General features: G+C 36.5%; 1 protein-coding gene across 8 annotated transcripts in view; it reads right to left on the bottom strand.

Moving 5' to 3' along the window:
* The window catches only part of EXOC6 (exocyst complex component 6), a 304,381-nt gene that overhangs the window by 81,168 nt on the left and 197,476 nt on the right, over positions 1 to 25,737 (bottom strand). For 7 of the 8 annotated variants that reach the window (XM_058697175.1, XM_058697174.1, XM_058697179.1 and 4 more), the window contains 2 exons: positions 19,267 to 19,378; positions 18,564 to 18,698 (listed from right to left, as the gene is read on the bottom strand). In XM_058697175.1, the coding sequence (XP_058553158.1) occupies positions 18,564 to 18,698; positions 19,267 to 19,378 (247 nt within the window). Of the gene's footprint in view, positions 1 to 13,952; positions 14,042 to 18,563; positions 18,699 to 19,266; positions 19,379 to 25,737 lie in introns of all 8 variants that reach the window. The other variant, XR_009252451.1, reaches the window with a different exon arrangement.

Below are 25,737 nucleotides of genomic sequence, written 5' to 3'. Positions count from 1 at the left end.
GAAAAGGAGCATTGCAGGGTTTTAATGTGCCCTTATTTCCATTCTTCTTCCCCTACTTTAGTTTCACAGTATCCTTGAAAATCAACATCCTACAACTATGGTAAAAAACAGTAGCCTGACAGCCATCAAAGGGAACAGAATGGGCTTGGAGCTCCTTCAAAACCACATTCCTGGAGAATTATCATTATTTCAACTACCTGATGGTTTCCTGGAAGACCCCACTTACAGGGATGTCTTTCTTTGATTTAAATTGGGGCTTGTCCAGTGCATAAAGCCTTTTCTCTGGGGACATTTGTTGAAAACAATTAAAGGTAATTGTTGAATATGGCATATGCCTGAAGGAATGGATAACAGGGCACACAGTCAACTAACTTTAGCTTAAAAGGAAAACCTGGGGAATGAGATATACATAGATGACTTTGAAAGGCTCTTACATATTCCTGGGAATCTACAAGGCTATGTACACATATAGGGCTATGCACAAGCTCAGAAAAGACCTGAGAAGGCTCTAAGCTCTCATTTATGACTGACCTTGAAGCTCTGTACAAGCATGAAGTAAAGGCTAACGTAGAGTTGTCAAATGCCTGAGTGTTGAAGGTATGCCCCAGTACCTACATAGAGTTCTTCAGCAAAGACTGGGAAACTTATTGGTTCTCGGCTTTTCAGGAAATCTGTGTCCAGTCATTAGTTGGTCACTAAGCTAACCAAGCAGAGACTTCAGTGGCCACAGAGGAGAAAGAATAGAGACTTTATAGAATTAATTCAGAAAAGTCACAACCAACCAGCCAACCAACCAACTTTGGGAAGAGAGGAGAATCAGATTTTCAGAAATGCCACAATATATTATTTAAGTGTCCTGTTTTCAACAAATTTATGTCACGCAAAGTAACAAGAAAGTATGACTCATATACAGGGGGAAAAAAAGCAATCAACAGAAACTCTTAGTGAGAAGGCCCAGTCATTGAACTTTTAAGACAAAGACCTTAATTCGGCTATTTAAAATATGTCCAAAGGACTATAGGAAACCACATCTAAAGAACTAAAGGAAAATACTGCAATGCCTCACAAAATATAATGTAAGTAAAAAGGCAGAATTTTTTTAAATAGAAATTCTGGGGGTGCCTGGGTGGCTAAATCAGTTGAGCCTCTGACTCTTGATTTCAGCTCAGGTCATGATCCCAGGGTCATGGGATTGAGCCTTGCATCAAGCTCCATGCTGAGCGTGGAGCCTGTTAAAGATGCTTTCTTTCTCTTTCTCTCTCTTTCTCTCTCTTTCCCTCTGCCCCCTCCCCTGCTCACACTCTTGCTCTCTCTCTCAAAGAAAAAACAATTTTTTTTTTTAAATAGAGGGTCCGTCAGTTAAGCATCCCACTCCTGATTTCAACTTGGGTCGTTATCTTACCGTTCCTGTGTTCAAACCTGGCATGGGGCTCCATACTGACAGTGCAGAGCCTACTTGGGATTCTCTCTCTCCTCTCTCTGCCCATCCCCTGCTTGTGCTCTCTCTCTCACTCAAAATAAATAAACTTTAAAAAAATAGAAATTCTGCAGCTGAAAAGTACAATAAGTGAAATGAAAAAATTACTACAGGGGTTCTACAGATTTGGCAGGCAGAAGAAAAGGATTAGATTAACAATATAAACCAACTAAATCTAACAGACATCTATAGAATATCCCACTCAAAAACAGCAGAGCATGAATTACTCTCAAGTTCACATGGGATGCTATCCAGAATAGGGCATATGTCAGGTCATAAGGCAAGCCTTAAAAGGACTGAAATCATACAAAGTATGTATTCTAACCACAATGGAATAAAATTAGAAATCAGTAATAGAAGGACATTTGGAAAATTCACAGATATTGGAAATTAAACAACAGACTAAAATAAATAACCAATAGGTCAAAGCAGAAATCATGATCAAAATAAGAAAACATTTTGAGATAAAAAAAACAAAACACAATACCAAAACTTATGGGAGGCAATGAAAGCAGTGCTAAGAGAAACTGTTACAGTATACATGCCTATATTATAAAAGAAAAAGAATTCAAATCAATAACCTAAACTTTCACCTTAAAAAACTAGAAAAAGAAGAAATGGTAGTTGTGGGTTCTCATTCAGAAAACAGCACTCTGATAGAGGCCACAGATTAGGCACTGTGGCCTTTGAACCATAGCAAAAGATCCCCATGTCTATGCGTTTCTTTTAAAGGCTCATACAGACTTAGGGAACATCTTGTAAGTTAAAAGTTAAAACTAGATGGATCTCTGCCTTTCCCTCAGTTTTTGTTTTGTTTTGTTTGTTTGTTTTTGAACTGCACAAGGCCCTGGAATACTTTTTACAAAAAGGTGAACAACTTATCACTCTGAACAGTAAAGCATGAGGGACAATGTCATATTTCTGACAAAACTAATACCTATTTAGATTTCTTAATTTTTTAAAATGTTTATTTACGTTTGAGAGACACACGAGAGAGACAGAGTGTGAGCAGGCGAGGGGCAGAGAGAGAGGGAGACACAGAATCCGAAGCAGGCTCCAGGCTCCGAGCTGTCAGCACAGAGCCCAACGCGGGGCTCGAACTCACAAACCGTGAGATCATGACCTGAGCGAAGTCAGACGCTTAACCAACTAAGCCACCCAGGCGCCCCCCCCGCCATTTAGATTTCTGACTGATACTTCAGTATCACTAACCATTAGTAGTCACATATTATGTTTGAGTAGAGTTTAATCTAGTTTACGTTTTATATCATGCCTATGAATAAGATCACTATAAAGACACTGAGATGAGTATCTCACAACTCAGGGAGAGATACAATACTGTAGTTCTCCCCTTATTCACGGTTTCACTTCCGGTGGTTTCAGTTAGCCATAGTCAACAACAGTCTGGAAGCAGATGATCCTCCTTCTGACCTTTCCCCAGATGGTCAACAGCAGCCGAATGCTATGTCAACAACGCCTACATCATTCACCTTACTCCATGTCATCACATCGGCATTTTATCATCTCACATCATCACAAAAAGAAAGGGGAGTACAGTACAATAAGGTATTTTGAGAGAGAGACAGACAGACCGACCATATTCATATAACTTTTGTCGTAGTACACTTATAATTGTTCTATTTTATTATTAGGTATCATTAATTTTTTACTGTGCCTGATTTATAAGTTAAACTTTATCAGAGCTAGGTATGTATTGGAGAAAACAATATAAATAGGGTTTAGTACTATCCGAGGTTTCAGGAATCCACTGGGGATGGATTGGACATACCCCTGAGGATAAGCGGGGGTGGGGGGGGAACTGTGTAACAAAACATGACTAATGCTATATTATAGGTTTAGCAAAGCATCCTGAGGAAATAGCTACTACTTATTTGATAAAAAGCTTGACGGAGATAGTATGTCATTTGAGTTGCAACTTTAAAAAATATAATCAGAAACCCTCACTAAGTATTTTAGTTTGTGCGCCTTAAGAAATTTTCAGAACAGTGTACAAAATGGTAAACATGAACAACCAAAATGTGCCGTTTTCATATTTTAAAATGCTTTTTTGCCTCCCTTTCCAATTTTCACAACGTCTAACCACTCACTACTCACTGCCACATTAGGCTGATAAAACCCAACTACTAGTAGACGTCTTTCCATCGGTATGCCTGTTTTCACAGTAGGACTGGAACGGGAATTCCAAGAAAGATTTTTCTTCTCTCCCCACTCACATTAATATGCATTAATTAATTGCATTAGCCACAGCAATAATATACATCTCTTTAACCTAACAGCATTAGGAGGAGATATCCAAGATAGCAAATGCCTACAGCCCACAAAGCTATGCCACAACACGTTTTATTGATATCATTTAAATGTCAATGTCTCGAAGCAATGTAAATGTTTATTTACCACTTTGCATTTTGCCTCAGTGTTCAAAATCAGCCCCCTCTATTTCATGTCTCACTACCTTTACTGAATCTAAGCAGATGAATATCGATCATTATAGAGCTGAAGTGAGACCACTATTCTAGAAGGCATCCACATAAGGGGGGCCTGAAACTCAAAACTGTATTAATTATCCCATAATACCCATTTCCCTTATATCCCAAAGCAAAGACAATTTGAAGTCTGATTGCTCCTAACCTCTACTATACCTATCTGTACTCAAATAGCTCTATGTGATTTTTCTTGCTTTTCTGGGATGTCTCCAACATAGGCAGAAAGAGAAAGAGCTGACAAAATTCTAAAAACCAGTATCAAGAGACTCCTCTCCCCCAAACTCGCAGAGCTAAAGTACTTGGTGAAACTTTACACATTTTTAAATAGCTGTTCCTTTAAAATTCTAATTTCAACCTAATTTTTTTAGTATTTTTAAAAATTAAGCTTATTTATTTATTTTGAGAGAGAGAGGAGGAGGGACTGGAGAGGCAGAGAGAGAGAAAATCCCAAGGTGGCTCAGCACTGTCTGGGCAGAACCTGATGGGGGGTGGGAGAGCTCGAACAAGAGAACTGCGAGATCATGACCTGAGCCAAAATCAAGACTGGGATTTAAAATCAATGATATACTAGGGGTGCATGGGTGGCTCAGTTGGTTAAGTATCTGACTTTGGCTTAGGTCATAATCTCATGGCTTGTGAGTTCAAGTCCCACGTCGGGTTTAACACAGAGCCTGGAGCCTGCTTCAGATTCTGCGTCTCCCTCTCTCTCTGCCCCTCCCCTCCTTATGCCCTCTCTCAAAAATAAATAAACATTTGGAAAATTTACATTTAAAATCAATGATATACTGAGGTGCCCGAGTAGCTCAGTCGGTTAAGCGTTGGACTCTTGATTTCAGCTCAGGTCATGATCTCACAGTTCATGAGTTTGAGCCCCACATGGAGCTCTGTTCTGAAAGTGTGGATCCTGCTTGGGATTCTCTCCTCCTGTCTCTCTGGCCCTCCCCTGCTTATACTCTCTCTCTTTCAAAATAAACATTAAAAATTTTTTTTAATTAAAAAAAATCAATGGTATACTTTTAAAAAGTTTATTTATTTATTGAGTATTTATTTATTTACATAGTCTCTACACCCAACGTGGGACTCAAATGCATGACCCCAAGATCAAGAGTTGCATGTTCTTCCAACAAAGCCAGCCAGGTACCCCAATGATATACTTCTTAATTACCCTTTTTACTATACAGGATTTTATTAAAAGAATATTATTTCACATTTTCCTGGATTTTTTAAAGCAATTTGGGACAATTAAAACATTAACCAAAAGTTGAGATGGAGAGAGGAACCAAATATCTAGAAATCTTGAAGTCATGAGGAAAACAAACACAGTATTTATGTGAAGAAAGAAAAATTATAAAAATGATGAAACCATTCACATTATAATGAAATTTATTACAAGTATATGCTTTCTGGATAAAGTGATTCGAAGCCCACTAATTTTCTGAAAAGGAACTAAGAAAAATAAATAAACCACAAATGTATTTATTACTTTTTGTTGTTATTATCTGGAGTTCTGCTAGTTACAGCTGATCATTGAACCACATGAGTTTAAACTGCATGGGTCCACTTATATACGAAATTTTTTCAATAAATACTCATACAGTACTGTAAATGTATTTTCTCTTCCTTATGATTTTATCATTTTCTCTTCCCTTACTTTATTGTAAAGATACAGTATATAATACATATACAAAGTATGTGTTAGTTGACTGTTATCATTAAAGCTTTCTGTTAACAGTAGGCTGTTAGTAAAGTTTGGGGAAAGTCAAAAGTTACATCGATTTTTGGAGTGCCTGACTGGACTGCCTCAGTCAGTAGAGCATGCAACTGTTGATCCTGGGGTCATGAGTCCAAACCCCACCTTGGGTGTAGAGCTTACTTAAATAAAGAAGTTATACATGGATTTTTTTTTTTTTTTAAATTTTTTTTTTTTAATGTTTTTTATTTATTTTTGGGACAGAGAGAGACAGAGCATGAACGGGGGAGGGGCAGAGAGAGAGGGAGACACAGAATCGGAAACAGGCTCCAGGCTCCGAGCCATCAGCCCAGAGCCTGACGCGGGGCTCGAACTCACGGACCGCGAGATCGTGACCTGGCTGAAGTCGGACGCTTAACCGACTGCGCCACCCAGGCGCCCCGAGAAGTTATACATGGATTTTTAACTGCAGGGGGTTGGGGGGAGGAGTCAGCGTCCTTAACTCCCAACACTGTTGAAGGGTCAAATGTAATCTATTTTTCTGAGAGGATACCAAGAAAAGGTACTACTTTTCTCATAAACTATCCAAGCCAAGATAACTTTTCTCAACATAATAAATGTAATTTGGGGCATTTAAAAAATGTATATTTTTAAAAGTTTATTAGTACTTTCCACAGTGTATAACAGCAAACAAAGAAATCTAAGGCAGTAGGTGGCTGTGCTGTGTGAAAGAAAAGTTTCAGACAGTAGTCCTGGGCAGGAACATGTTTTAAATTCAACACCTGAAAGAATCTTGCTAAGAGCTAAGGATTCTCCTTATAATCCAGGCAAATATAGTCATCAGAAAACATACATACATGAACCGCATGAACTGACTCACTACATTTTATTTTCAAAGAACGAAGAGCAAGCAAAGAAACAAAGTTTTCACTGCATCTCTTCCTGTACTTATACACAAGAATATACACAAGAATACACTAAATTATTTGATAAGATATTTCTAAAAAAGATTTCTAATTTTAATTTAGAGACTATTTAGAAAATTAGTTTGGACCTCCTGGTTAAGTTCTACTACAGCTGAAACCAAAATATTCTCAATCCTTAAGACTCCACCAGAAAGACAGGAACATATCAACTAACTCCTAAATTAAATTTTTAAAGATTTAACTTAGGGGCACCTGGGTGGTTCAGTCAACTGAACATCTCACTTTTGATTTCGGTTTAGGTTAAGCCCGGTGTCAGGCTCTGCACTCACAGCACAAAGACTGTTGGGGATTTTCTCTGTCTCAGCCTCTCCCCTGCTCACACACACACTCTCTCTCTCTCTCTCTCTCAAAAATAAATAAACTTAAAAAAAAAAATTTAGGGGCCCCTGGGTGGCTCAGTCTGTTAAGCGTCTGACTCTTGTTGGTTTTAGCTCAGGTCATGATTTCACTGTTGGTGAGTTCCAGCTCTGCACTGACAGCGGCAGGACTGCTTGGGATTCTCTCTCCCTTGCTCTCTGTCCCTCCCCCGCACACATGCACACTCTTTCTCTGTCAAAAATAAATAAATAAACATTAGCAAAAAGACTTAGCTTATAAACAAAACAATTCTTCTGCTTGTTAAAGAAACAGTGCCCTCTGGAGGCAAAAGTCCCACACAATTTGAGAACTATTTTTCATTTCAATATATAAGAATTAAATGATATCATACGATCAGTGGTTCTCAACCACAGGTGTGCAACAGAACTACCTAAGGAACTTTTTAAAATCAACACATGCACAAACTCCAGCCAAGTCCTCTTGGAACATGAGCATGTGTGTTTTACATAAAAATTAAGTAGTAATAGCTAAACATTTTAGGAAACATCTATGATTTACTATCATCCACTCCCCCTTCTTTGGAACAATCTCCAAACATATTTTGGAAAATCACTCTGCCCCCTTTCACAGCTCTATCTGGTCTAGATCGGACTGAACCTATATCTAGCTTCAAGTATGAATCCTGATGAATTTAGATGAATTAGCAATTATCACCCTCTTACCCAAAAGGTGTTACATAGCATCTCATAGAGGGAACCTCTCACTCTTCCTTTAGATGATAGAGCATGAGGATCTAAGGATTGGAACTGTGACTGAGCAGCCATTTTGTTACTAGAAGGAGAGAGCCTACAGCTGCTGAGGCACCACATGTAGTCGGACAATGAGGCCAAAACTGCATAAAGCGGAGCTGAAAGAAGGACACACCACCTGGGTTCCTGGTGGCATCTGCTGAGCAGCAGGCTTCAGCTTCACATGAAATCTTCCCTATTCTGGGATTTCCAGTCACATTTAGCTAATAATTTCTCTTCATCATTTAAGGCAGCTTGAGTTGGTTTTTCTGTCAGTTCTTGTCAATTTTCTGTTAACAGCCTGACTAATACAAGTATCTTATTTAAAACATTTTATTCAACATTCTAAAAAAAAAAAAGGTTACACTTAATATTACTCATTCGGAACAAGGGAAACCTTTCTTGGCATTTTTCTGAGCCTTAAAAAAATTTAAGCCAGAGATATAGTTGGAACTGTCAAAATGAAAGCGCTATGCTCGCTGGCTAATGTCTTCGTGCTCTAGTTCAAGATGATGATGCTCCAATAATCTATGATCTTGATCTAGAAATATTAGTAGCATATACCATCCAATTCATTAGCCACTTTCACTACTGCCACTGCAGAGGGGAAAAACAGATACAACTAAACATGGAACCCTACTAATTAGTTATGACAGGGAAGGGCTGTGATTGGGATAGTAAAAAAGAAATAAATCTAAGATAACTACAGGTTTTCCAGGAAAGGAAGCAAATGGTACTACCACTGTAAAAAATTAGATAGGCAGAAAGAAAAGCCAATTTAAGAAATTATGATTTTTTTATTTGGGTATTTTATTTTTAAAAAATTTTTAATGTTCATTATTTATTTTTGAGAGAGAGAGGTAAGACAGAGCATGAGCAGGGGAGGGGCACAGAGAGCAGGAGACACAGAATCTGAAGCAGGCTCCAGGCTCTGAGCTGTCAGCACAGAACCCCATGCAGGGCTCAAACCCACAAACCGTGAGATCATGACCTGAACTAAAGTCGCCTGCTTAACCAACTGAGCCACCCAGGCGCCCCTATTTAGATATTTTGGATGTCAGTGTGATAATCAGGGAAAATTTTTTTATTTTCATATTTGGCACCTAAAATCAATCGAAAAACAAAAAATCATCGCTTGCTTATATACTTCAAATTAATTTAGTGAAATGGCTACTTTTCACCAGATTTTTTTCATTATACTATATTACTATGATTAAAAAACAAAAGTTGTTGATTTTAGGATATATATTGTACCTTATACTCATGCAAATCATACACCTCCACTTGATAAATAACGCTCTGGGTTAAAAAAAGCTTCAGATCTGCTCCATAACTGACTAAGAAGTCAAATATAAAAAGCCAAGGAAAACTTACATTAATTAGAAGACCTCAAGTTTTCATAAAGTTCTGGAAATCTCTAAAAATTTGTCTTCATAAAAGAACACAGTCAACATAAAGAATTAACCAGGGATTCATAATCTCATAGTTCTAAAGTCAGCAAGTCACAAACAATATACTGTATATTCCCTTAGAAGTACAGGTTACTGTAGGAGTTATAGTTAATTATGCCAAAACAATTTCCATGGAGCAAATCCAAAGAATTTCTTAGAGTAACCAGAGTTAGATATGTAAGCTGAAGCTTACATTAGCCTTTGCACAGAAAGCTATGGCCCAGATGAGGGATAAAGAAGCTGAAAACAGAAATTTAAGGAAACTGATCCTGACTGCTTCTAGAATAAATTACATTTTCCCCCAGAATAAACATTCAAAACACAATGAAACCAAAGCCAAGTTTTAAATAAACTATGCATGCTTATTAACATAAAACGAATAAATATAATTTTACATTCATTCTTCTGAGTCACTGTATTTTAAGTTCAGTATCTTTGAACTTTCTGATCTTGAGCTTTCTAGTTTCTGTGAATGGTTTTCCTTTTTAAGTTTATTTACTTAGAGAGAGAGAGAGAGAGAGAGAAAGCAGGTGCAGGGGAAGGGCAGAGAGAGAAGAGACAGAATCCTAAGCAGGCTCCACGGAGCCAGTGCAGAGCCTGATGTGAGGCTTGATCCCACAAACCGCGAGATGGTGACCTGAGTCGAAGTCGGACACTTAACCAACTGAGCCACCCAGGGGCCCCTCTGTGAATGGGTTTATACCAGTTCCTGCCTTCCCTCATCTCTTCTGATTGCAAATGTCTTCAAGATCCAGGCAGGTAACATGAATGAAAATGTCAGGCAAGGTGACTGTGGCAGGCAGGATGATTATAAAGCAGGACTCTCATCTAAAGGTATTCAAATTCACAACTCTATAAAACCAAATCAAATATGTCTACAGGACCAAATTTATCTACTTATTATATATACACTGTAATTATTTTTTGTAGTTATTTGCCCTTTTAAATTAACAAATTCTAGTGGTTAAGAACCAACCCAATTCAGCAGCTAGCACAGTACAACAGAAATATATTTTTGCTCAGTAAACATCATTTAATATAGCCTGCCAGGCCAAAACTATGTATAAGTTTAGAAAAAACTTCCAAGCAATTATCACTTTGTTCATAAGAACGTGTTTGGTGACACAATAAAAGCCTTATTATCTGAACTCTTAGCTTAGACAGGACAAAATCTTTCATTTCTTATTCCTCATCAAAGTAGTCTGTCCTAGAAAATCCTAATTCCTTATTCGGCCATTTCACTTCCAGCGATATGCAAAAAAGGGTGATATATGCATACTTCATTTTATTGCACTTCGCAAATACTGCAATTATTACAAATTGAAGGTTTGCGACAACCCTGCATCAAGCTAAGTCTAACCACACCATTTTTCCAACAGCATTTGCTCATTCTGTCACATGATGATAATTCTCCAAATATTCAAAACTCTCATTACTATTCTATTTGTTATGTGATCTTTGATGTTACTATTGTAAGTGTTCTGGGCACCAAAAATGGCCTGCATATAGGTCAGAAATCTTTTTTTTTTTTTTTTGAGAGGGAGAGCACACGCTAGTAGGGAAGGGGCAGGAGGGAGGAGGACAGAAGATCCAAAGTGGGCTCTGTGCTGACAGCATGAGCGGTCAACCATGAGATCATGACCTGAGCCAGTTGGATGCTTAACTGACTGAGCCTCCCAGGTGCTCCAGAAAAACATGCTCTTCCTTTTCTTGTCCTACTGAACTAAGTAGGACTCCCATATGATGTTGAAAAGGAATGGTGAGAGGGAACATCCTTGCCTTGTTCCTTAGTGGGAAAGCTTCAAATTTCTCACCATTAAGTATAATGTTAGCTGTAGGATTTTGTATTCTTTATCAAGTTAAGAGAAGTTCTTCTCTATTCCTAGTTTATTGAAAGTTTTTCTCATGAATGGGTGTTGAATTTTGTCAAATACTTTTTCTGCATCTATTGATATGATAATTTGTTTTCTTTAGCTTGCTGATGTGATGGATTATATCAGCTGGTTTTAAACAACTTTTTATTGTAGTTGACAAACAATGTTACATTAATTTCAGGGGTATAACAGTGATTTGACAAGCTTATATATTATGCTATGTTCACCAGAGTATGGCTACCATCTGTCACCATACAATGCTACTACAATACCACTGGCTATATTCCCTATGCTGTATTTTTATCCCTGTGATTTATTCATGTACTAACTGGTTTTTAAATGCTGAGCTAGCTTTACACGTATGGGATAAATCCCACTTGGTCATGATATAGAATTCCTTTTATAAATTGTTGGATTCAATGTGATGATATTGTGTTGAGGACTTTTGCACCTATGCTCACAAGAGTTAGTAGTCTGCAGTTTCTTTTTCTTGTAATGTCTTTGTCTGGTTTTGGTATTAGGGTAATGCTGGCCTCACAGAACGAATTTGAAGTATTCCCTCTGCTCCTATGTGAAAGAGATTATAGAGAACTGGTATAATTTTTTCCTTAAATGTTTGGTAGAATTCATCAGTAAACCCATCTGGGCCTGGCACTCTTCCTGTTTTGGAAGGTTATTAATCATTGATTCAATTTCTTTCATAAATACAGACCTATTCAGATTGTCTATTTCTTCTTGTGTGAGTTTTAGCAGATTGTGTCTTTCAAGAAATTGGTTCATTTCATCTAGGTTATGAAAGCTGTGGACACAGAGTTAATAATCCTTGACTCTCCCTTTCTTCCTTGACTCACATGTTATTTAGAAGTGTGTTGTTTAATCTCCAAATATTTGGGGATTTTCCAGCTTAGCTTTCTGTTATTGTTTATTTAATTCCACTGTGGTCTGAGAGCAGACACTGTATGATTTCTATTCTTTCAAATTTGTTAAGGTGTGTTTTATGGCCTAGAATATGGTTGTCTTGTGAATGTCTCGTGAGCTTGAGAAGAATGTATATTCTGCTGTTGTTCAATGAAGTAGTCTATAGATGTCGATTATATCCATGTGACTGATGGTGTCATGGAGTTCAACTATGTCCTTACTGATTTTGTTTGCTGGATCTGTCCATTTCTGATGGAGGGATGCTGAAGTCTCCAACTATAACAGTGGCCGCATACTCATTCATTTCTCCTTGATGTTCTATCAGTTTTTGCTTGACATATTTTGACCCTCTGTTCCCAGGCAGATGTATACTATTGATTCTTATGTCTTATGGAGAATTGACACCTTTTATTGTGATGTAATGCCTCTCTTTATTCCTGATAACTTTCTTTGTTCTGAAGTCTGCTCTGTATTAATATAACCACCCACTTTTTTGATTAGTGTTAACATGGTCTTTCTCCATCCATTTAATCTATATGTATCTTTATGTTTAAAGTGGGTTTTGTAAATAACATATAGTTAGGTCTTGTTTTATTGATCTATTCTGATGATCTCTTTCAATTAATATTTTTAGTCTATTGATGTTTAAAGTGATTATTGATACAGTTGGATTAGTATTTGCCATATTTGTTGTACTTGTTCTTTGTTCCTACTTTTGTGTTCCACTCTTTTTCTGCCTTTTGTGATAGTATTTGAATGATTCCATTTTCTTTCCTTTCTTATCAGTTATGTTTTTTTAAAACTTTTTAGTAGTTGCCCTAGAGTTTCCAATATACATTTATAATTATTCCAAGTCCACTTTCAAATAACACTATTCTTCCTCTTGTACCATTACCGGCATTCATTTCTCTTACATATAAACATATAAGCATACATAATTGAATACACTGTTGTTATCATTCTGAACAAACTCTTATCTATGCAATTAAGAATAAGAAAAATAAAAGTTTTTATTTTACCTTCATTTACACTTTCTCTGATGCTTTTCCTTTCTTTATGTAGGTCTGAGTCTCTGACCTAGATCATTTTCTTTATCTCTGAAGAAGTCATTTTAACATTTCTTGCAAGGCAAGTCTACTGGCAACAAATGTCCTCAATTTTTGTTTGTTTGAAAAAGACTTTCTCCTTCACTTTGGAAGGATAATTTCACAGGATATAAAATTTTAGGCTGGTGGGTGTTTTTCAATACTTTATAAATATTTCATTCCATTCTCTTCTCGCTTGCATGATTTACAATGAGAAGTCAGAAGTAATTCTTATTTTTGTTAACTCTAGGTAAGGTGTTTTTCCCTCTGGCTTCTTTCAAGATTCTTTATGTTTAATTTTGTGCAGTTTGAATATGATATGCCTAAGTGTAATATTGGTATTTATCCTGCTTGATGTTCTCTAAGCTTTCTGGATCCATGGTTTAGTGTCTGACATTAGTTTGGGGAAATCCTCAGGCAATACTGCATCAAGTATTGCTTCTATCCCTTTCTCTCTTTTTCTTCTTCTAATATTCCCATTGTGTTTATGTTAGAGCTTCTGTAGTCATCCCACAATTCTTGAATATTCTGTTTAATTTTTTTCAGTATTTCTTTCTCTTTGACTTCCTGTTTTACAAGTTTCTAGTGACATATTCCCAAGCTCAGAGATTCTTTCCTCAGCTGTGTCTACTAATGAGTGCATCAAAGGCATTTTTCATTTCTGTTATGTTGCTTTTGATCTCTAATATTTCTTTTTGTTTCTTAGATTTTCCAGCTCTCTGCTTACATTATCCATCTGTTCTTTTATATTGTCTATGTTATCCATTAAAGCCCTTAGCATATTAATCATAGTTTTTAAATAGATTATTCATCTGATAATTCCAATATCCTGACATATCTGAAACTGGTTCCAATACTTACTCTAGCTCTTCAAACTGTGCTTTTTGCCTTTTAGTCTTCCATGCGCACTTTTTCTTGATAGCTGGACATGATGTACTGGGTGAAAGGAACTGCAATAAATGGGACTTAAGTAATATGGTTGTAAGGTGTGAGGGGAGAGGAAGTGTTCTATAGTTATGATAAAGGTGACAGGTTTGCTTTTAAAAAATTTTTAAGTGTAGTTGACTGGGTTGCAGTCTTTAAGTAAGCTTTGCCCCTTAGCTGTAAACTTTGCAAGTGCTTCTCATTTCTACCCCTTAGGTGGGACAGGATGGCTAGAGCAGGCTGGAGTTGTGTATTTCCCTTCCCCCAATTTGGTTAGGCTCTGATAAAACCCCAATAGTTCAGGCACTGGTACATAGTTTCTTTTGAGGTTAGGTCTGAAGAAGAATAGAATACTTAAGGAACAGAATGGTCTGGTCTATTTCAAAATGGATCCTTTTTCCTCCCCCTGCTGAAAGCACAAGAAGATTATTCTTCGGTCCTCAGTGGGAGAACTTGGTAGAGCTCCAGGAGGTACAATTCACAAAAGTGTGAGCCCCACTATGATTGGGTCCCCCTGGAGTTTTAACTCCGTGACTTGTCCACATTGAACCTCCAGCAATTTGTCAATTACAGTTCAGGTTTCCTAACCCAATACTGGTTCCTAGGGAAGTTTCTGCTCCGTTAAACTGTGGTTCTCTGTATTTTCCTATCTTTCTCCAATCAAATTGTTGGAGAAAAATTGTTGTTGTTTTTTAATCAAAAACAATTTACCACTGTCACTTTAACCATAATTCTAAAAATACTCTGCTATAGTCAACCACAGATTTTAAAAAGGCAAATTAGAAAAAGAATCAGAAGCATACTCCTTCCAGGCATTTACAGTTGACACAGTTGACATCACCGCCAGGCCTCTTTAGAGTGGCAGGATGGAAAAACTCCCTAGAGCAAAAGTTAAAGAGCTCTGATGCCAGAGAAAAAGAACAAGGCCATTTCTCTACTATACAGATTAAAAAGGTAATGGTATTCCCATTTTCCCCCTCCATTCTGATGCAAATCTTTTCAGGCAGAAGTCTTAAAGTAGCTCTCAGTGTGGGTCCAGGTTAATTTCAAACAGCTGAGGTACTGCTTGAGGGCAGGAACTACTTACTTAACCTCTTTTGTATCACTCACAGATTTAGCAAAATGAAAGGCATGCTAACAAGAGAGTTTATGTAATATTTCATAAAGTAAGGAAATATGGTAAAAATCAAACACTTTGTGTGTGCATCTGTGCTTTTTGGAGGGGAAACATGGGGATGTGGGTAAAAGAGTTCTTAGGTGCTTATTTCCATAATCATTAGGCAACTAAATAGGAATATATTTGCTAGGGTCACTGGACTGAAAAGAATTAGGCTAAGAGGTTAACTAAGCAATTCATGCTAATGTCTGTAATCAAGACTGTACACTTTAATCAGCTCTGTGAAAGAGGCAACAGACTAACTATTCCCTAGGAATGGAAATTCCCCCTATCTCACCGAATAATTCACTTGATTATTGATTTAATAATTCTCACTATTGAATTGCTTCCTCATATCAGAGTTTAAGTCAGAGTCCTCTTGAAACAGGCAAAAGGTAGAAATGACAACAGCTCTTATTCTCATATCATAAAACAGAAAAGGTTTCCTGAGTTCCATGTGAAAATAAAAAACAAACAACAAAAAAACAAGGATGCTCTACATTTGTGGAGCTGCAATTGATTTCCTGATTTCCAAGAAAATCCAAGGAGTATCCAAGGAGTTGTAGTTTCAACTAAATACCTGTAACTTAAGGGACCACTGAAATGATGAACCAGAACTAACATTTCTAAACACTTCCTCCCAACAGGCAGATTTTGAAAGTACAGTTCCAAGATCCCTTAATCCAAAAGCATCATGTTCCAGTATCTTTAGTTATCTGACTTATAACTGACAAGAAAATTTGCTTGAAGATCCCTAGTTATACCAGATGTCAAGGCAGTTCACGTTTTAATGAAAGTACAGAGTCAGCCTGTTAAATTTAATGTTAACAGTTAAGATGCTTACAATTCCAGTCCTTAGTAAATCTCTTCTTGACAGTGTATGAGTAACACATGGACATAAGGACAGAGAGCAAAAATGAAAAAGAAGAAAGATTGTGTAAAATCTAATATAAAAGAAAAGAATTTGTCTTTGGATTAGAAAAATGCACAAAAACTTGTGGACTTTCTTCCCATACTATGGTACTTATCACACCATATTGTCAAGTGTCTTTTTATAGTTTTTTCTCTTATGAGCTTATCGAGGGCAGGGATACATTTTTATATTCTCAGCACCTAATAGAGTACTCAGAGCACAGATGATGTACAACAAATGGCACCGTGCTAAATATCCCCTTTAAACTTCATAATAATTGTATGAGGTAGGTAACACCTTACTACTCAAATTTTACAGAAAAAGAAAACCCCAGGAAACATTGTAATTAAAGAATATGCCCAAAGTCACACAACTGTCTAACTCCAGAGTATATGCCCTTAATTACTGTACTATACTATCTGCATAAATGAATGCCTGTTTTGTCCAGTTTCTGTTCAGTTTTAGTAACTAATTTTATCTACTCACTCAGACATCATCTGCATTTGTGCCTTATGTATCAGGATGACTATACGAGCTCAAAATCACCAGAAAAACATAAGATTTGGGGACCAGCCAGATAATTTTAGGAGTGACGAGTCATTTCTAGACTTCACATTTTCAAAGTGTGGTTACAGTTAACATTAGTTATTTCTAAATACAAGAATACTGAATTTTTTTAATGTAAATGACTGTACTATAATTTTAGGAGACAAGCTGGGTAATTTATTTTTTTAATTTAATTTTTTTAAATTTACATCCAAGTTAGTTAGTATATATGGGTAATTTATAATACAGCAAGAGTCGAAACATAAGAACTCTTTAATAAGAAACTTAGAAAGGGCTATGAGGTTAAACTAGCCAGCCTATTTTTTCTTAATTTTTTTTAATGTTTACTTATTTTTGAGAGAGACAGATAGAATGCGAGTGGGTTGGGGCAGAGAGAGAGGGAGGCACAGAATTCGAAGCAGGCTCCAGAGCCTGACAGGGTGCTGGAACTCATGAGCAGTGAGATCATGACCTGAGCCGAAGTCGGCGGCTCAACAGACTGAGCCACCCAGGTGCCCCAGCCAGCCTATTTTAAAGAGAAGAGGGGTGCCTGGGTGGCTCAGTTGGTTAAGTGTCTGACTTTAGCTCAGGTCATGATCTCACAGTTCGTGAGTTTGAGTCCCACATGGGGCTCTGTGCTGACAGCTCAGAGCCTGAAGCCTGCTTGGATTCTGTGTTTCCCCCACCCCCCCTCTCCTGCTAGCACTATCTCTCTCTTTCAAAAATAAATAAATATTTTTAAAAATAATAATAAATAAATAAAGAGATCAGGGTCGCCTGGATGCCTCAGTCAGTTAAATGTCCAACTTCTGCTCAGGTCACGATCTCACAGTTCATGTGTCAGGGTGTCTGTGCTGACAGTCCAGAGCCTGGAGCCTGCTTCAGATTCTGTGTGTATGTCTCTCTCTCTGTCTCTCTGCCCTTCCCCCACTCACATGCTGTCTCTCTCTAAGAAATAAACATGAAAAAATTAAAACAATAAATAAACAAAGATAAGAGACCAGGAAATAGTTTGTATTAGTTTAATAAACTATTCAATGAAAAAGTTTATATTACTAGACTATGCCAGTATCTCATGTATATGACCCCAAATCAATAAAATTATAAAATAGTTTATAAAACAAATTAATGAAATTATTTAATCTTCCATTCTGCTTAAAAAAACCATTAATTAGGGGCATCTGGGTGGCTCAGTCAGTTGAGCGTCCGGCTTCGGCTCAGGTCATGATCTCACGGTTTGTGAGTTCGAGCCCCACATCAGGCTCTGTGCTGACAGCTCAGAGCCTGGAGCCTGTTTCAGATTCTGTGTGTGTGTGTCTCTCTCTCTGTCCCTCCCCCGCTATTGCTCCATCTCTCTCTATCAAAAATAAATAAACATAAAAAAATTTAAAAAAAACATTAATTAATCTTTTGGGACATCCTACAGTATTATACAAACAGAAATCTTTCCATTCAGAAAAATGTAGGAATTCAGTAACATGCAACAAGGTTTGTAAATAAAAAAATATTTATTTTTCTTCATATCAGAGCCAACAAAGAGTGTGAAGCCAATTTAACACTTACCTAATTCATCCCACATTTTTAATTTCCAAACACACATGTATATACATTACATACAAAATTAATTATGGAACTGTGAGATATTAATGGAAATCCAGTTAGGCTGATTCAGCAATACTGTAAAAGTCTTCAAAACATGAACAAAATGTAATACAGCTTTAGGAAATCAATATATTTTTCTCCATTTTAGTGAAGATGTTTAAAATGCCAAAAGGGAACTGACATTTATGTACTTTTTGTTGACAGTGAATATCTCTAATTTTCAATTGTTTGGAATATAATGGAATCAAGTACATAATAAAAATTGTCTTTGATTTTTAAAAGTTTGCTTAGAGGATGGAAATAAAAACTTTTTGGTTGGGGTTTTACATACCTTAAAAGTAGAAAGTCCATAAAGTCTTGTGGTATGAACAGTCTCTTGAGAAATGTTTGTTATGTTAGTTATAAAGTCCTCCAGGTACCTGCAAGCTTGTTCCAGGTGTGTTGTGTTGATGATGATCTGCACCAGCTGGAAAATACAAAATATGTCTGGTGAGATGCAGGTTACATGTACACAAAATCATTTGGTTTTTTATTTTTATTTTTACTATATTTTTTTCATTTGGTTTTTTAAAATGGATTGTTACTTCCAGCAATTGTGCCATTTTTGTACAATTATAGCTTTATAGGATACAAGGGATTATCTGATTTCAAAAGCCTGCTGCAAATACTATGAATGCTATCACTTAAAAAAAAAATAATCAAGAGTCTGCCAATTGATTTAAAATAACTCTTAAAAGTACTTTTCCAAATTTTATACATTTACCAAGTAAAAAATGAGTATTTTCACTTTTCATGTAAAGTCTGGCAATCATAAATCTACATGTATTTTCTAACATCATCAACCATCTACCATATTCTCCATGTATACCTTTTCCCCTCACATGGTTTGAATTTACACTGACAAAACAAATGTACTTCTACTAATAAATTTAAGATAGAAAGCCAGTTTTACAGGATGATGTTTAGCAATACTTCATAAAACTTTTTGCATATAACGAAACATTTAGCTGTTAGTATTTTTTTTTTTAACTTACCTCTGTCAAACCTATATGAGGTTTTCTAATAAGGTTCAGTAAACAGCTACTCAAAGTTCTGGTCAGCAGCAAATTTGTAGATTTTCTAAGCATATCATCTATTTCTGTTGAGCTAAAAATAAAGATTGATTATTATTTAGCTTTTCACAAAGGTATGGTTAGCTTCCTAAATAATTTAACACAGTTTACTAAAATAATTTCCTCCACCTCATTCTTTTGTATCTTTAAATAAGTTACTCATATTTATTAAATCCCAAAATTAAATTCTGTCACAAAAGGGACATTTTCAATAAAATAGAATGTTCATTTATGGCATAACTTATTTTTTTAAATGTTTTATTTATTTTTGAGGGAGAGAGACACACACACACAGAGTACAAGCGGGGTAGGGTCAGAAAGAGAGGGAGACGAAGAATCCGAAGGAGGCTCCAGGCTCTGAACTGTCAGCACAGAGCCCAACGCGGGGCTTGAACTCATGAACCATGAGATCATACCTGAGCTGAAGTGGGATGCTCAGCCAACTGAGCGATCCAGGTGCCCCATTTATGGCATAATTTAAATGTATTCAGTTAACCACCACAGTAAAACCATGGGGTACTTAGTCTAAGGAAATAAAATTATTCTTAAATCATGACTCCACTATGGGACACTTTCAAAAACACTTCAAATACAATACAGCTAAAATTATTATTTTTTTAATGTTTTATTTATTTTTGAGAAAAAGAGCACGAGTGGGGGAGGGCAGAAAGGAAGGAGAATAGAGGATCCAAAGTGAAGCAGGCGCTGCGTTGACAGCAATGAGCCCAATGCAGGGCTTGAGCTCACAAACTGTGAGATCATAACCTGAGCTGAAGTTGGACGCTCAACTGACTGAGCTACCCAGGAGCCCCTACTGGTAAAATTATGTTTAAAATGCAAATTGATGTGAGCTCTTTCTAGATATAAGTAATTACTAGATTTAACTTGAATATAATTAAGCTATCCATTTCCATTGAGATTTTTTTTTTACGATTCAAAGAAATAAACGTAATTACATACACTAAGTTTAATCTGGTATAAAGAAAAAAAAACCTCTACAATATTCCTTAACATCTTAAAAACTCCTAGGCTAGCACTAACAAGCTTTTTATTTTCTAGGCCTTCAATTTAAGTAAATAATGACTTCTTCACATATATATGGATATATATAGCTTTGTTATCAGAACAGTTAAACTGTCTTTACACCAAGTTTTCTCAGTCTTAGCACTATTAACATTTTAGGCAAGATAATTCTTTGGCTGTCCTGGGCTTTGAAGCAGCATCCCTGGTCTCTACCTACTAGATGCAAGTAGCACCCTTTTCCCTAGTTGTGACAGCCCCAAATGTCTCTAGGCAGTGCCAAATGTACCCTGGAGGGCAAAATTACCCCAGCTGATAACCACTGCATTAAACACAGACTAAAATTTTAGCATTTTATTTTATTAAAACATTACTCCTGAAGCACAAACATTTACTAGTTTTTTTTTTTAACTGCAAATAGAGCAAGATTTGACAAAATATACGTGCTTCTCACTACTACTCCAATGTTTTTAATGCAGGCACTCTTTTCAATACCTGCTAACCCTAATTCTGGGAGACCTAAAAAGAATATTTCTCTGATTCTTTACAACTAAAATCAAGACTTCCCAGACATACTCCCAGTGGGGCTTCAGGGTTTCTTGGTATCAAAACTCTCAAACAGAAAACACTTTCTATTCTACCAACAGTGTCCTAGAACAATCAATGTACTCACCCTGATAAAAAGAGGTGGTCGCCCACTCCTCTGGTTTCTTTTCTAACACTCTCAAATTATTTTTTTTTTCTTTTTTTTTTTTCAATGTTTTTTTTTAATTTATTTTTGGGACAGAGAGACACAGAGCATGAACGGGGGAGGGGCAGAGAGAGAGGGAGACACAGAATTAGAAACAGGCTCCAGGCTCCGAGCTGTCAGCACAGAGCCCGACGCGGGGCTCGAACTCACAGACGCGAGATCGTGACCTGGCTGAAGTCGGCCGCTTAACCGACTGCGCCACCCAGGCGCCCCTAACACTCTCAAATTATGCTTAAAGATACCCTGAAAAGCATACTTCCCAGATGAAATATCCTGCAATACTTAGGATAGATAATGCCCTTTGTTTCAATTCCCTGAACTTCCTTGAACGCTGAGTCAATGCATACTTTTTTCTTGCGTAAGTAAAAGTAGAGAAAGAAAACCTATCAGCACCTACGTCCTATTTGTACCAACAAGATTTACCTGACAATGACCAGTATTGCCTCCACTACATTTTTATCCCAATTGAGCATTTTTTTTCTTAACTCCTTGTCCTTTGAGCCTATAAGCTGTACTCTTTTGTACTACCTTTAAAAAAAAATTCATGGTAATTAAATCTTAATTATAATAAATCTCCTAAAATTTTTTATAGCTTAACCTCTTCTGCAAACTGAAATTTCTTAAAGATCATATTAGGTCCAGATGTTTCCTCTGCAGCTAAATAGTTGAGACTTTGAAGTCTCTTCATGAAGTCATTTCATTCTCCAGTCCTACTTTTATTCAGATATAAAAAGAAAGCCAAACATTTGTACTACAAAGCTCTAAAGCATCTTCTGGTTCTAAAAATCTAACTCCAAAATCTATTTAAACATAACAAAAGAGCTTTAAATCCAGAAAGTGATTTTTCCCATAACTTTTTAACGATAAATAAAAAAACAAAGGAACTCTAATAGCTCAATTTCAGGTCACAGATACAAATTTTTAAAATAAAAATATGTCAGAAAGCTGATAATCTAAATTCAGATTTACATAGTTTTAAAGTAACTATGCTGCATCTGTCTCTGAACTGTTGATTCTCTCATGAGCAAAATGAAAATAGCTGATGTATTTAATAAAGCATAATTTTTAAAAGTGCAAAGATAAGTCTTGGTGAATAAATAACTTATGATCATAGTTCATTAGAATGACTAGATATTGAACTAACAAAAGTAACAAATATTTTATCAAAGATAGAGTCTGGCTGGGGTGCCTCAGTCGTTTAAGCGTCTGACTTCGGCTAGGGTCATGATCTCCTGGTTCATGGGTTCGAGCCCCACGTCGGCTCTATGCTGACAGCTGGCTCAGAGCCTGGAGCCTGTTTTGAATTCTGTGTCTCCTTCTCTCTCTGCCCCTCCCTGCCTCTCTCTCTCTCTCAAAACTAAATAAATGTAAAAAAAAAAAAAATTAAAAAGATGAGGGAAAAATTGACAATCTTTTCTGCTGTAGCATTAGTCCACAACATTGACTTTCTAGAAGGCTAGGCATTCACATACTGAAAAAGTCAGAACTGAGGTGGCAATTCTAGTTCTAGTCAGTCATGAGGGAGGCTTTAGGGAAAATTATACATAATATATTACAACTAATGACTTTTATCTTTGGTGTTCTAAATGCAATAAAGAATCAAATAACAATTAGATAGCCAATGTCTCTCCTCTATAAATAAAACAAAAGTTAATTCTAAATTTCTCTACTTTCTACAGTCAATAACCAGCATTTAGATTAGATAATAAAAAGTATGTGTTAGGACCATGCAAATTGTATACACTACCAATTTAAAAAAACGTTAAAGTACTCTACATTTAAAGTAAAAGATGAGGGGAACCAGTATTATAGATTCAAGACTACAACTTCAAGAATAATTCTCAAATAGGGGCGCCTGGGTGGCTCAGTCAGTTGGGCGTCTAACTTTGGCTCAGGTCATGATCTCACGGTTCACGAGTTCGAGCCCCACGTGGGGCTCTGTGCTGACAGCTCAGATCCTGAAGCCTGTTTCAGATTCTGTCTCCCTCTCTCTCTGCCCCTCCCCTGCTCGCACTCTTTCTCTCAAAAATAAATAAACGTTAAAAAAAATTTTTTTTAAAGAATAAGTCTCAAATAGAACATTTGAGCCAAGTTGTAGGATGACTTTTTTTTGCTTATATATATATAATATTTATGTACATAATATATATTAGATATACATATATATACGTAATATATATTAGATATACATATATAATATTCATATACATATTAGATATACATATATGATATGTATATCTAATATATTAGATATACATATATAATACTTATAATATATTATATATACATATGTAATATTTATATTATATATAATATATACATATAATATATATATGTATATATATATATATATACATATTTTTTTAATGTTTATTTCTGAGAGAGAGACAGAGTGCAAGTACAAGCAGGGAATGGGCAGAGAGAGAGGGAGACACAGAAACCGAAGCAGGCTCCAGGCCCCGAGCTGTCAGCACAGAGCCTGATGCAGGGCTTGAACCCACGAACTGCGAGATCATGACCTGAGCTGAAGTCAGCTACTTAACCGACTGAGCCACCCAGGCACTCTTGCAGGATGAGTTTTAAAGACATACTTCTTGTTTCTCCCTTTCACTTGCATATGTTTACCTTGAAAGAACAGATGAATACATGCATCATTGTTTCCAAAGATGACTAACTATAACCAGAAACTGAGAGCTTCACCTACAGGTAATCAAATTATTAACTTCCCTTAACTTCTTCATCTAATTATTCACAAGCACAGGTAATATCAGGCTCCTTATGCTCCTCCCTCTTCATCGCCACTGATCCTATTTCAGTCTTTCTTCATCTCTCTTCTTGAACCACTGCCTTCACCAGTTCAACACGACTATTTTTTTTTATCCCCCTCTAACGTATTATCCACATCAGAGTAAACTTTCTAGAATATAACTCTAGTAATGTCATTCCTTACTTAAGAATTCTTCAACAATTCCCTGATGCTTACAAAATAAAATATTAACACTCCAAGTTCCAGTCTCACTTCTAATATTATAGTATCCCATCCTCTCTGAAGTACCTATGTGCCTATCATATACCAGGCAGTATACCAAGTACTTTATACACCTGTATTACCTCATTTAATTCTTGCAACCACCCTATGAATTATTTCACTCATTTTACAGGTGAGGAAACTTGTCCAACATCTTACTACAACTGGTGAGTGTCGCCATCAAGATTAAACTAAGGCTTAAGTCTGAAGCTTATATTCTTAACCACTGCATTATACTGCCTCTATCCAGATCAGAAATTTAAAGTATTAAATAAAAAACAAGACAGGCATAAATTATTGGGGGTTCTCAGACCATTTGAGTTCCGCAATTGAAAACTACCATCATAATCATTTGTTATTTATCTTCAGTTAATATTCATATATATCCATCAGTTTTCAAATGCTGGATTATATGGTGTGTATTGTGTTGTGCCGTATAAGGAACACAGTATCTTTAGTGAGTTTTATGACTGAGGTTAAAAGCTAATGTCTTTAAAATATACCTTTAGAGACTCTTGTATAAGAGGTGGTAGAGAATTATGAAGCTTAAAGCAGTGGTTCTGAAAGTTCAGAATGCATCAGAATTACCCAGACAACTTGGTAAAACCCAGGGCCCCACCCTCAAAGTTTTTACTTCAGTAGGTCTAAGGTGGCATTTCTAACAATTTCCCATGTGATGCTAATGCGGCTGGTCCGGGGACTAAGCTTTGACAATCACTGGCTTGTGAGAAACACATAGCACAGCAGATGCCATGCATTAGGTATTTATCTTCCTTTCTTTTCCTTCCCTCTCAAACTCAGATGTTATTCAGGAACAAAAGTTAAGAAACCTTTTAAACCATCTCTATTCACAAGGAAGAAGCAGTGTAAGACCTAAGATCAGAAAACTCTTTTACCCTGGCAGGGCACACATTTCTTCTTCCATTTATTTATGTGCTCCTTAAATCCAAAATCATGGTAGCTTACAATAAGAGACATGTACAATACAATACAATACAATACAATAAAAACAGCTGTCATTGTTCTGTTTCAACTTGGAAAATAAATATTATACCTGAACTGTCTTCATGCCTTTCTTATGACTTAAAATTCAATTTTAGTATATGTGCTGCCGAAGCGAGCACTCTTATGACTTAAAATTCAGAAGAATTTCACACTGAAGGTATTTCCTGCTATCCAATATACAAATTAAGAATGGAATTCAGAAAGGGAGACTATAAAGCCAGCATCACCACTCTCTCCTCCAGAGTGTATTCACAATTAGAAGTATGTGAGTGACTATAATGCATGGTCCATATAGGTAGCTGGAACAAGGTGTGGCATAAAGATTAATGTTCTTCTAATATTAACTGATTATTCCTTATATCCCAGACACTTTCTCTGATATGGGAGTCTTAAGGCCTGCTCCTTCATCCCAGCTCTCAAACTAACTAGCTGGGTCATTCTGGGTGATGTAGCCCCCCTGAGCTTCAGTTTCCTTATCAGCAAAACAGGGATAATATCACATTTCCCATCTCCATAAATGTAGGGTATTGCTTTCATCACACCAGATAAATGACATTCTCTAGTCTAAATTCAAGTTGGCTACAGCTAC

The sequence above is a fragment of the Neofelis nebulosa genome, chromosome 13 (assembly GCF_028018385.1).
Source record: "Neofelis nebulosa isolate mNeoNeb1 chromosome 13, mNeoNeb1.pri, whole genome shotgun sequence".
Lineage (NCBI taxonomy): Eukaryota > Metazoa > Chordata > Mammalia > Carnivora > Felidae > Neofelis > Neofelis nebulosa.
The sequence above is the reverse complement of the archived record's forward strand: the minus strand, read 5'-3'. Positions and strand labels throughout refer to the sequence as shown.